Here is a 13,326-nt window from a genome sequence, read left to right on the forward strand (position 1 = left end):
TCAGTGTGTGGTTGCCTCTCGTGTGTCCCCCACTGGGAACTGTCCTGCAACCCAGGCATGTGCCCTGACTGGGAATTGAACCGCGATCCTCTGGTTCACAGGCCCGCGCTCAATCCACTGAGCTACACCAGCCAGGGCTTTATGTGAAAAATTGAGTTGATACATACATCTGATGGGAACAAGGACTGATACCTCATAAGTGTCCAAAACCTGTTAGGTTTTATTAATATTATTTGCCTGGCTAACATTTTTTTATGTCAATTGCTCTTCCATCCCTTGTCTCTCTCTCTCTCTTTTAAAGATCTTATTTATTTTTACAAAGAGGGGAAGAAGGGAGGGACAGAACCATTCATGTGTGATTGCGTCTTACAAGCCCCCAACTGGGGACCCAGCCTGCAACCCTGGCGTGTGCCCTGACTGGGAATCGAACCTGTGACCCTTTAGTTCACAGGCCGGCACTCAACCCCCAGAGCCACAGCCTGTATATCTCTTGAATCCCCACTTTCTTCTCCTTCCTGTCAGCTCCTGCAAATCTGACCTCAGTCTCTCCCTGGCTCAAACCACGCCCCTGGCCCTCTAGTGCCCTTGGAACCTTGGGACAAGCTTCCAGCTTATTGACTTGCCCTGTAAGGCGCTGTGTGGCAGTGGCCCCTGACCTTCTATGACTGAATTACTTAGTAGATGGGTGGATGGATGGATGGATGGATGGATGGATGGATGGATGGACGGACGGACAGGAAAAATAGCGCATCCCCTTGCTCCTCAGCCTGCTTCTGGGACTCTCCCAACCTCATTTCTCAGAGCCTGACTCCTCCCCAGTCCCCTCTGCTCCTCCTAATCTGACTTTTCTGCCCCTCTCCTTTAAAACCCCACCAACCAGCACTTCCTGGGCTCCCCCAGAGCTGGGCGGGGCGGCTGTCTGCTGACCCCTGGTGGCCGCATAAGAGTAACACGGCGTTCTCGGCCTTCGGGCAGCGAGCCTGGGGCTTCTGAGCGCCCAAGGAGCTAGGTAATGGGCCGCAGCTTGGGGAACACAGCTCCCGCCCCCGCGGGTGTCACAGGAAGACGGTAAGTAGACACATCACTGTGTAAACCCTGGAGTCATCCCACCTCCTCTCTCTCCCAGCCACGTGCAATCTTGAGCAAAGTCTGTCTCCTTGACCTTCAGGTATCCAAACTCCTACCTCCTGTCTTCACTTGCACTGTGCAGGCGCTGGTCTCACCCACCATCCCTCCCTTCCCCAACCCAGGACCCCGGCTCAGCCTCACTGACCTCTCCTGCCTCACGCTTCAGCAAGGCTCAGCACTGTCGCGGTTCACTTTTAGCTACAATTTCGACATGCTTTTGAATCTTGATTTTTAAAGATGCTGCATTGGAGTATTATCTCGATCACCTAGTTGTTTTGTATCCCCTTCAGTTTTGTAGCAGAGCGGGGTGCCTCCCCTCACCCTGGGCTCCGTTCCGCTGCAATGCCCCCTCCCAAGGGGCCTCCCTGACCAGTCTGCATGGCACCCTTGCCCCCTCAAAGGCACACCCTCCCTAACTTGTCTCTGCCTGACATGGTTACTGTCTTTTCCACTGGGTGTTAGCTCCTGGCTGTGTCCCCAGGGGCCTGGCCCAGAGAAGTCCTTGGGAAACAAGTGTTAAGTGGGCTAATACAATCAGGAGTAACACTCTGAGAAAATGCTCTTGAAGAGAAGTTTCTTCTTTGAAAGCAAAGGAGTCCGTGGTGGTCTTGGGTCGGGCAGGGCTTCCCTGAGGAAGAGTCTGTGGAGCTGAAATCTAAGGGTTAAGGAGGGAGCCAGAGAGGAGGGTGGACAGAGAGCAGCATGTGCAAAAGGCCTGGGGTCAGGGGCCCTTGGGGCGTCAGGTCAGTCTCCCTGGAGGGTCAGCAGGGGGCCCCCTCACGACCTGCTAGAGTTTGGGTTTTCTTTTGAGGACTCAGGGGGCCCTGGAAGGTGACAAGGGAGAGGTGACACGGCCAGTTGTTTGGAGAAGCTTCCTCCGCTGCCCAAGGAGGTAAGGGAGGGGGGAGACTCAGGCAGGATCGGGGCAGGGAAAGAGGAGGGAAATGGTGAAGGCTCTGGCTAGCGGGTGACCCACCGGAGGGACCAGAGGGAGTGTCACCAGTGGGAAGGCATGAGGGGAGGGCTGGGCTGGAGTCATGTGGGAGAGGTCGGCTTGCAGATGAAGACTCGAGTCAAGGTTAAGTTTGAGAGCACTGTGATCTACAAACTAGGGACCCGCGAGCTTCAGGGCGCTGTGCTGGGCATCCTGGGGGGGGTCACACGGGGGAGCCACAGGTGCTGCCCCCCACGCCCCAAATTCTTGACTTGGGTGGCTGGTGGCTGAGAGGTGCAAGTATGCAAACCAAGAACTAGAGGAAGAGACAGGTTTATGTCTGCACACATAATGAGTGCCAGCTGTGTATTGTGGCAATTTTTGGGGGGGAAAAAACCCCAAAACAAACTGAATCAATGTGTGAAAGGGCCAGGGAAGAACACCCAGGAAAAGACAGAAAAAGACAAGCTTCGGAGCCCATGGGCGGAGCAGTCGGAGAAGGAGGCCGTCCTGACTGACGCTGGGGGTCAGGCGGCGGGGTGGAGGAGGGCGGGCTGCATTCAGGGCGAGGGCACCCGCCTGCTGACGTGTGTGGGGTCTGAGCCCTGAGGGAGTGTCGCGATCAGCAAGCCTCGTCTCCCACAGCACAGGAGGGGAGACCTGTCCGGTAAGGTTTTCCTTCTGGAAGAACCGTGGGGCGTGACAATGGGCTGGAAGGGACACGGGTGCGGGCGAGGAGGCCACGTGGGCAGGCGTGTCCATCAGAGTCCAGGTGAGCTGGAATGCGGGCCTGCGCCAGAATGGGGGCGGCGGGCGCAGGGAACCTGGAGGAAGGAGGGGTGAGGAGGGAGTGGGGACGGAGCAGACTGGGCCTGGTGACTGAGGCTAACTGTCCTCTCCTGTCTCCGGGGCCTGCTGGGTCCCTGTGGCCACAGCAGTCTGTGCGTGGGGCTCTGAATAATCACCTGGAAGAAACCATAGAGTAACTGGCAGGTTTGGGGAAGCAGACCACTCCGCTGGAGAGGGCGGCAGGCAAGTGCTGGGGTGGAGGGGAGCGGGCCACATACGCAGGCAGGAGCCCTCGGAGCAGCCCCTGGTGGAGGTAGGCCGGTCCGAGGCTCCCCGAGGGCCCACTGTGCTGGAGAAAGCTTCCTCCATCCCTGTGGCCAGAGAACGGGCCACGCCTGCTGGATGGCCCTTGAGCACTGCCTCTGGGGATGGAGCCAGCGTCCCCAGGGGCCTGGGGAGGGGGCAGGCCTGCGGGCCGCCCGCTAGGGTGGGCCCCGGGCCCCAACAGGAGGGGCCGCCTTCACTTCTCTCAGGTTTGGTTTTTTTACAAGACTGATTTATTAACTATGATACATATCACATAAGGCCTTTTCAGTTTTTTACACCATTCCCATTGAGACAAGTACAATACTTTGTAGCAAATACATGATTTAAAAAAACCAAACCAAACGCAAACACCTCAGAGAGATGCCTCAGCCTCAGCTGCCGGCTGACCATGCACTAGTCAGGTTGGAGCCTCAAAATACGTGTCCAAAAAGGGGAAAAAAGAAAAGAAAGGAAAAAAAAAAGAGAGAAAAGAGTCTGAAAATTAAGCAAACATTCCTAACACCAACTAGAGGACGTCTTGGTCGAAGTCCCTAAAATACAAAGAAATAACTGTCATACGGTCTTTACATACAGGTCTCCACTTTGCTGCGAAACAGAATTTTGGGCACACGGCCAGACTACTAACACATTTCAATACCATTCATGTCTTTGTTCTTCTCGGGAAACTCAAAGTATTTGTTAATCCAACATATATAAAGTTCATTTAACATGTGAAAATACAAGTACCAGAAAAATAAGCTGGCAGCAGCACTATTCCAAATTTTTGAACAAGTTTTATTCCCATACGATTCAGAGACATTTCTTGTTTTTCAAATGTACACAGGGAACATGATTCTCTTTAATGCAAACAATAACTTACGTGCCTGTCTGGACTACATCGAGTGTAGCGTTGCTGCTGCTGGAGCTGGGGCGGCGGGGCGGGGGGCCGGCGCCCCGGCCTCGGGAGGAGGGGTTCTCGGGCCGGGAAGGTGGCTTCCAGAAGAGGAAAGTCCTTCCAGGCTAAGACAGCGACGCAGGCACAGCCCAGGGGAGGCCCAGGACCTTGGGAGATGAGTAGCCTTTCCCTTCACCCAGCCCCTCCCTGGTGCCACCCCCAGCACAGCCCTAGACGTGACTTAGGTTTCTGGCATACATGACTCAGACTGTCCTTCCACCTAACAGAAAGAAGTGGCTTGAACCTGCCAAGCAATAGGGGGGCAGCTGTCCCCGGGAAGGTGAGCCCAGGAGATAGGTCAAAGGCTTTGCTCGTGTGCCCGCTGCACACAAGGATCGTGGCGCCGGTGCTGCCCGTGCTTTCTCAAGCAGACCCTCCCACAGTGGTGTGTTCTCACAGGCGGACGGGCGGGGGCACGGATGGAGAGGACTTCAGATTACAAGTGCTGCGGGCGGTTTTCAAGTTTCAGGGCTGAGGCCTGGGGAAGGTCTCCCTCCAGCCCCTGCTTTTCCAACCCCCCCCCCCACCGGAGCTGAAACACAAGGAGAGGGGAAGGTGCACTCTCCTGGGCCCCCTGACTCCCTGCAACACAGAAACACACTCTGCTGCAACCACCTCCTGGGAGTTTGCTTCCTGTCCTCAGCTGGAAAACCTAGGTGGCAGTGGGGTGCGGAGCACCCAAAAACAGCAGTGCACACTTCACTCGGCACCCCTCAGCATGTCACGTGATGGGAGGACTGACTCAACGAGATGCTGACACCTGATGCACAACGCAGGTGAGAATTCAAGGCAGATCCCCAAGCCAGGCTCCTGACCATGCGCCACCTAGCCCCCCAGACCCAGCCTCCTGCTCAGGAACAGTGCTGCCAGCCCCTCGAATGCCGCCCACACTCCCAGGGACTCCAAAGCACACTGGCTGGGGGCTGGGAGGAGCTGCAGGGCACAGCTTTGCATCAGGTCATGGGGCAGCATGGCCCACACGCTGGCTGACCCCTTTGGCCAAGGCGAGTTCCTGCCAGCCACTCCCTCAGTTCTGAGTGCTGTGGGTTACAGTCCGTTTAGAGCAGAGTGTCCCAACACACACCCTGCCTCTCCCTTGTGCGTCCCCAAACCCACTTGGTCCGAATGCAGACCTCTGACTGGAAGCTTAAGCCCGGGCCTGCTGTGGCTGCTAGTGGCAGTGCTAACTCAGAACCAATTAGTGCCCTCTAGCCAGAGTCCGCCTGGAAAAGCAGAAAGGAGAAGCTAAAAGGTTAGCAAACAGAGACAAAGGAGCCCCCTGGAGCTTTCTGCTCACTGCAGTTCTGATGAGGCACCAGCCCCCCTCCCCACCTGCACTCCTACAAAGGCCTGGCTGGACACGGGCATGTGTGTGAAGGGGCCCTGCAGCTGCTCCGGATGGCTGCCAGGGGGCGCTGCAGGGCCAGAGGCTATCTCTGCAGGGGTGAGGGCAAGGGGCACAGCTGCTGCCCACTGGCGCCCCCAACCATCTGTGCGTCTGTGCAGCCTCAGGGATGGGGTGGCAGGCGCACTGGGGGCTTGTGAGCTCCTGGTGCAGAGCCGAGGCTGCAGGTGGTGCAGTGGGGGAGGGGTGCCAGCACAAAGGAGGAGGCAGTGCACAATGGGCCACTGGAGGGAGCCAAGCCACTCTTGTTAGTTCACACCAGAGACAGGAGCTCCAGGCCACCCCCATGGCTTCCCTTTAACCGCACCCCTGAAGGGCTGACTGGGAGGAAGTGAACATGACCTAGAAAAAGGGAGAAATTCATTCCATGCAGCCACTTCAGTACTTGCCTGGGGGCACTGCCGACCTGGGCCAAAACCAAACACACACTGACTGCCTCCTGGCCTATCCCGAGCTAAAGCACCCTCCACCAAAAACACGTTCCTCATCCGTTTACATAAAGCATCCATGGCCTTGGGTTTGCTTTTTGACTTGTGTTCCTATCGAGGGGCTAAAACTTGCAGGGGCGATGTAGTTTTTCCGAGCACCTTACTGTGCCACACAAGAACTAAACACAGTGCAGGTCCAGCTTATCCAGAGGAAGGTCAGTGAGCAGAGGAAGCGGCTGCGGACCGTGCTGAGGCACCTCTTAGCTTTGTCAGCCCCCAGCAGAGGTGATCTAGGGCATCAGCCATACCACAGGCGCTGCTTAAAGTGCAAAGAGACCCGGAGGACTGGGTGGCACGCGGGGCCCTCTACCGCACACCCCGGGCACCTTAGTGTTAGGCTTCTCCACTGCGGAGGCCGCGGCCCAGCCACCAGAAGCAGGGGTACAGGCATGTGTCTGTAGCAGCCTTGGTGAGGTTGCTGCGTTTCTGGGGCAGCGGTGGGGCAGGAGACGGGTTCTCCCACGGGCCAGTGACCAGGAAGCTGAGGGGAAGGGGAAGGCCATTGCTCAGGAAGAGCTGGGGAAGGTGGTGCGGTGTGGCAGGCAGGCACAGTGCTTTCCTCGTGACTCTGACGGCCTCTGTGCCTGCGGCTCCCCGGGCCTGCTGGCCCTGGGAGCGTGAAGGGTGCCCACCAGAAGGGTGGCAGACCACCAGAGCACACTCACTTCCCAGGAACGGTACGGCGTGGCACTCGACAGCCCCAGACGGAGATGATCCCACTGCGACACCAAGCACACCAGTAACCTGCACCCTCGGCTGTTTCCACCCCTCACAGGTCACCCCCCACACGCACGCACACATGCACGCACACAAATACACACACGAAGTAGTGTTTCCACAGCGCTGTAGTGTGTTCAAAGGCAGACCAAGGTCTAGGCTGGTCTGCGGGTCTCCCTAGCTCTGCCCACCAAGGACGCAAACCATCTTCCCGGGGAGAGAGGGGTCTGGGGACAGAAGGTAAGTGGGACCCCAGCAGGCTCTCGGGCACCCGCCCGGGGCCTCCGTGCTCTGCTGTCACAGGAGAAGGGCCACACGCCACCTGTGTGCCTCAGGTGGGAGGGGGGCCGAAATCTTGAGGTCTGCACTTTTCTTCCTTTTTCTTTTTAAAAATGATTAGATGGGTTCTTCCATTTTCCTTGCAGTGCTCCTCTGCTGCCGAGGGACACGTCCCGAAGCCTGTGCAGGGAAGGGCTCCAGCTGGAGGGGAAGCCGCACTCCGGCTTGGTCCAGGCACGAGGCTGCCTCCCTCTGTCCTGACTGGCCGGGCAGAAGCCCTCAGCACCGCACCTTGGGGCGGCAGAGCCCTCTCGTTCCCGAGGAGGCTGCTAGACAGGCTGCACCCCCAACCGGGAGTGGGCGTGCAGACGGGGAAGGTGGGAAGAGACAGATGGGAAGTGGTCTCCTCGGGGGCTGTGAGGCCTGCCCTCGGGCGGCCTGTCTCGGGCAGTGGGCGACGTCCCGAGGCCAGTGTGCACGGGCAGGCGGTCCGGGGGGCAGTGAGCGTGTGGAGGGCCACTGGGGCTGCTGCCTGACCAGTTCAGTCCTCAGATGGGTCTGTGACAAAGGGCAGGGCCCCCTGGCCACGGCCTGTAGCCAGCCCCAGGCCTGAGCGCTGGGCTCGGGCCCCTGACTGCTCAGCCTACGGTGGGCGGTTGGCTGGTGCTACCACTGAGGTCTTGAGAAGGTGACAGGGGAGAGGGCACACCCTCCGCACCTTCGCCCTGATGGACCTGGTCGTGTTCAAGGCCAGGTGCCACCACTCTGAAGAGAGAAGACAGCCTCCTTTGCCCCAGGCCTTGACTCACAGTGTGTGCTCGGCTTGGAGCTGGGAGGGGAGCAGTGGCTGCATCGGGGACTGGGGGGTGGGCGGAGGCGACTGGGGGGGCGACGGCTGACTGGCGATGGGTGTGGAGGTGAGGACGGGCACGGAGGAGGCCACGGCAGAGGGGGAGCTGGGCGCGGCCCCGGGGGGCTCGCTGATGGGCCGATTGTAGAAGAAAAACGGGCACTGCTGGATGAAGAGCTCGATGATTGTCTGATAGGTCCGCGTGGCCGTGAGCGCGTCCATGGTGCTGAAGTCAGGCCTCATCAGTGTGGGCCAGAAGCAGATGGAGAGGTTCTCACTGGTCATGAGATTCACCTTGTTGTTGTGGCTGACTCTGCAGGGGACAGCAGACTCACGGTCAGAGCGCAGCGGGCCCAAGCTGAGGCTCTGTGCCCTGCCCCGCCTCACGTGTGTGCTCACGGTCACTGTCACCCTGCCTGCCCACCCACAGCCTCAGAACAGAAAAGGCCCAAGCACAGCTCTCCGGGCCTTTTCCTCTGCTCCAGGGTCCCACATGGTGAGGACCCTCGGGGTGACCATGAGGTCCTGGATCATGAGAGCCCCCTTGCACCGCACCTAAGCCTTGAGGGTGAACACACTGCTCCAGGACTCACATCCAGACCACCCAAGTGGGTGACAATGCTCTGGCTGTGCAGGGACAGGGAGTATGTGTCCCAAGACAGAGCTCCATAAAACACTCCTTTGCTCAGGTGAAAACACAGGCCTGCCCAGACACCAGATGTGCTCTGTGCTCAGAGACTCCAGACGCGGGCCGCAGCGGGTCTCTTGACCGCTGCTCCCGCACTCCCTGGGCTGGGGCTTGCTCTTCCCCTGGTGCACCTGTCTCGGTGCGGCGCTGTCACACACTGGGGAGAGAGGAACACTGGAGAGAGGACTTCAACATGCCTGGGGACACGCGGACCTCTCTCAGACAGAACCAGTGTGGGCACCTGAGCCAGATGTGTGCCCCCGTCACCAGGCTGAGGATGGAGCCGTGCCCAGCCCTGCTCTGCTCTGCTGCTAACCGGCCCTGCCTGGTGATTTCTGAGGGAGGGCAGACCAGGCTCTGCAGAGTACCTGTTCAGGTGAGAGATGACGTATTTGAAGACTTCGTGGTTTTCCTTTGGAAATTTCTTGAGTACCTCCTTGAGAGCATGCAACTTCTGCTCCCGGTCATTGATTTCTGAGGAAAGAGAAAACCAAAGACTTCTATGGCCACGGCTGCGGGTGTTTGGGGTTCAAAGCAGACGCTGGTCCCAGGCAGCCACAGGCACCAGAAAGCTCCACTGGGCCTTCTCTGAAGACAGACCAGGGCTTTTAAACAAGGCCAACCCCAGAGCCTGTGCCCAAGGTGGCGCACCTGGCAGGGGCCCGGGCTCAGGGTCAGGCCCACCTCTGGGTCCCAGGCCCCTGCTCAAGAGGAACACTCCGTGCCTGGAGCTTTCTGGCCTCCACCACCCGAGACTCAGCGATCCAAAGAGACTCCACCATAAAGAACACCATTCTCTGCTCATCCGGTTGCCCCTGGAGACTGGCATCTCAACACAGAAAGCCTGCTTGCTTCCTGACCAGACGGGCGAGCGCTGCTACCCACCCACGCCAACAGGCTGTCTAGGGAGGGGTCTGTCACAGAACCAGGCTCTGCCCTTTTCCCAGAGCTACGGGGACCCCTCGCACAGTCCATCACAGGGCCTGCACGCCCCCTCCCCCCACTGCTCACCGTGGAACCTAACGCACCAGGGCAGTGACAACAGGCTCACCCGAACGAGACGCTTAACCCACGCCAGGCCTGCTTCGGTTAGCCCTCACACGCCTGTGAGGCAGGGGCTGTTAGTGCCCCATTTCAAGGATGAGGAATCTGAGGCCCAGAGAGGTCGAGGAACTTGAGTGGGGACCACTGTGCTCCCGGATGCCCCTCCCCGAGTGGGTCTGGGCCATCTTCCCTGGGAGAGCCAGCTGGGACCAGTGAGACAAAAGGGTCCAGAGCCCTTCTGGGGTCAGCCGGCCAAGACTGTGTGGCTTGTTGAGTGTGGGCAGATACCCCGATGGCTGCTGTCTGGAACTGAGGGTCATGTCTAGGACTCCAGTGCTTAGAAACCCCACAGCGGGGCCATCCCCTGAAGAATGGCAGCTACCCCACGAGTGAGAGTTGTGGGCGTGGGTGGTTGGGGGTCCACTAAGAAATACGACAGTTTCTAGTTGGTGTGGGGGCACAGGCTCCTCTGTGATGGGAGAAAGCGTCGGACCCTCTCCCCACAAACAAGCTGTGTCCAAGTCTGCCTGAGTGTGGAGATTTGCGGACTCCCCAGACCCATGTGTTCTTTAGGAAGCCTGTGGCCTCCGAATTAGTAACCTCTGCAGTAGGTGACGTGCCCAGAGGGTCGCGTGGGGGGGAGTGCTTGAGGGGCCTGGCTTGAGCTAGATGGGAAGAACAGACAGAACGGAAACGGCAGGCCCAAAGGGTGGGGAGGTGCAGAGAGGGCTTGGCAGGAAGTTCAGAGCCCCCAAACCTCACCCACGTGGTCCTGAATACAATCCTGTCTCTGACACCAAGCAGCTGTGTGACCTTGGGGAAGTGAAACATCTGAGTGCCAGTCTCCTTGCCTGTAGAAGGGGCTGATGGCAATGCCCACCTCACTCAGTAAAGACACCCCCAGATGTGAAGGGCTCAGACAATAAGCTCCTGGAGGCCAGTCTGACTTTCGGAAAACCAGTGAAAGAGGAGGCTTCGAAGGTGGGCAGGGACAAGCTGTGGGGAGCTCTCGTTGGCAGGCCAGTGAGTACGAGACTGGGCAAATGTTCAGACCAGAGAGTGACTTGATAAACACATGTGTCTTGGTAACAGTTGCCTGTTAGAAAATGACTAAAACACGGAAACTAGTTATGTGGGGCCATTATCATCTTCATCTCTTTAAACCCAAGATTTATTTTAAGGGTTCAACCTCAAGGACACACTTTCTTTCTGGTCTTGAGTTTCAAAACCCTTTCCTGTTAAGTTTCAAGAAAAAGGTTACTTAAAGTAAGCTGCTCTAAGAGGATGAGTGAGCGCACGGAAGGAGATGAGAAGTGCGGTGTGTGCGTGGCTCAGGGTCTCGCTTAACAAAATCATCACGCCCTTCCGGATGCGGGCTCAGCGGCACAGGCCTCCCCCCAGTGCCCGCACGACACAAACACAGCTGTGTTTGTTTAATTAGGCACCTTCACCTAAGAGGCAGCCTCCACGCCCTCCTGGCTGGAGGCAGGAAGCGGGGCTGGCAAGGCCGCCGTCTGCACGGGACGCCCGCTCCTTCCTATACGTGGAGCAACACGAAGGGCTGCTTCCTCTGCTCTTCCTGGGGGGGGGGGGGGGACGACTCTGAGCGTGAGTCTGCTCTGACAGTAATTCACACACAGCTCCCAGGGAGGCCAGCCCCCTTCCTGACACAGCGAGGTGCCCGCCGAGGACCTCGGTGGCCACCCCCTGGTGCTCCCTCTGCCTTCCTCCCACTAGCTGCGAGGTACAGGTGCCCACAAGTGCTGAGGAGCGTCCAGTGTGTGGTGGGAGGAGAGAGCCCCTCAAGGAGAGCAATGGGAAGCCTCCCAGTGCAGACCTGGCTCTGCGTCTGCCACATAAAAATCAAGGGCCATCTTGCCAATGCCCTTCTGACTGACCTTGCTCATTGCTCACTTCCCTCAAGCAAGCAAAGCTCGCCAGTGCCAAGGGGCCTCCTCCAGGCTCCAACTGGAAGCCTCTTCACAGCAGTCCCAACACCAGCAAGAGCCTCAGGATATGCTGGGGTGTTGGTGGGCAGATTGCAGCCCCTTTCTGTGCAGCCCACACCCCCACCCAAGTGAGGGCGAGGCCGGGTCTGCCCTGAGAGGCAGTGTCAAGGGCACAAGGCTGGTGGTGGGGGGGTGGGGGGCCCAGGCCCTGCCACCCAGGCCAGCACGCCTGCTCTGGACCAGCTGCCTTCCACTGTGCTGTGGTGCCCTCCTCAACGCCAACAGTCCTCTTTGGAGAGGTGGTAGTTGCAGGGCTCGGGCCCCCTCGGCTAACACAGCATACTTTTGAAATTCGTGTCAGTCACCTGAGGTGGCAAGCCACCGAGGGAGAGGCCTTTCCAGGCTGGCTGCGCCCAGACAGTCTGGACAGAGACCGTGCAGTATAGAACGACGGAGACCACCAGAACTCAAGAGGAAGGAGGGGGACAGCTAGAGGCCACCGGGGACCTTAGAGCCTAGCTCGCCGCATCCCTCATGGTATAAACATAAACCAAGGTGCAAAGAAGTAAAAATACTGGTCCAAGTTCACAGAAATTGGTGCCCGATCTCAAACGCTGTCCTTGCCCTGGCCGTGCCACTCCGCTGCCACTTGGCACCCAGGCTGCCGACCGGGCTCTAGGAGTGGGCCTGCTGCTGCCCCACTCAGCGCTCAGAGGAACACCCCGAGGGCCTGCGACCACCTGGCTCACCTGCACTGCCTGAAGAGGACAACGCCCGGCTCAGGCCGCACCCAGTGGGGAGGTGTGCAGGCACGCTGTGTGCCAGCCCGGCCTCTGTTTCAGGTGGAAAAGAACTCCAGGGCCGAGGCCTCCCTCTGAAAGGTCCTGCGTGTCCGTCTCCCGGAGGCCCCCCCCCACAGTAACCCTCGGTGTCTCCCTGCCCACCAGACCGAGGCAGGGACGAGCCCGTGCCGGGAGGAGGGAAGCACCCCACACCCTTTAGCAGCTGCCTGCACAGATGAGAAGGGGCAGGATCCCAGGATGAGCAAGGTCACAGGCAGCACGGGAACAAGAGCCAGAGAGCAGCAAGGCTGGCCTGCCTGGTGACTGTGCCAGCCTGCCATTTAGCATCTGTGGCCCTGAGCGGTGTCATCTGTAAATGGGATGGGAAGATGGCAAACTGGCATCCTGAACCATTTTGGGTCATGCATCCCTCTGACAATCCGACGAAAGCTACTGGTCTTTAGAGACTAAAATGCACATGCGGACCCTATGTGCAGTTGTAGGGGTGGGAATAATGCCCTGGAGCCGAAGGTCCTTTGACTCAGAACCTCTGCACTGAGAAAGAGCCAGCTCCAGGGCCCCTTCTGGCAGAAAAGACATAGGACAGGGCTGTGGGGCATCGGGGAAACCGGGGGGATTCCAGATGGGTGGTGGTGAGGTCATATCACGGGAGGAGAAGGAGATGAGGTGGAGCAAGAACAACTGAAGGCTGAGGTGAGGCATGAGAACGAGATGAAATGAGGAATTCAAAGCTCTTTTCTCTGCCTCATGCCGCCTCTTCCATGAAGCCCTCTACCTATTTCCGCCTCACTGCATTTCCTGCCTTTCCAGCTCAGCTTCCTTCACTCTGGCAGACAGCTCAAACGTGAATCTGGGGAGGGCCGGGGCAACGTCTCAGCACTGAAGCTCAAGCCCCAGCTTGCCACGCCCTACTGGCATGCTGTTACTCATATCTTTCTTTCTTTTTGTGGCTGCCTCTCACACGCCTCTAACCAGGGACCTGCCCCGCAAC

General features: G+C 58.6%; 1 protein-coding gene across 1 annotated transcript in view; it reads right to left on the minus strand.

The window, feature by feature from the left end:
- Window positions 1-3,936: 3,936 nt before the first annotated feature.
- The window catches only part of ARHGAP35 (Rho GTPase activating protein 35), a 118,057-nt gene continuing 108,667 nt past the window's right edge, over window positions 3,937-13,326 (minus strand). The window contains exons 6-7 of the mRNA XM_037155097.2: window positions 8,908-9,013; window positions 3,937-8,164 (exon numbers count right to left, since the gene is read on the minus strand). Coding sequence (XP_037010992.2) covers window positions 7,807-8,164; window positions 8,908-9,013 — 464 coding nt within the window. The 3' untranslated portion in view covers window positions 3,937-7,806. The remainder of the gene's footprint in view (window positions 8,165-8,907; window positions 9,014-13,326) is intronic.

The sequence above is a fragment of the Artibeus jamaicensis genome, unplaced genomic scaffold (assembly GCF_021234435.1).
Source record: "Artibeus jamaicensis isolate MK-2021 breed Jamaican fruit bat unplaced genomic scaffold, CSHL_Jam_final contig_1526, whole genome shotgun sequence".
Taxonomy (NCBI): domain Eukaryota; kingdom Metazoa; phylum Chordata; class Mammalia; order Chiroptera; family Phyllostomidae; genus Artibeus; species Artibeus jamaicensis.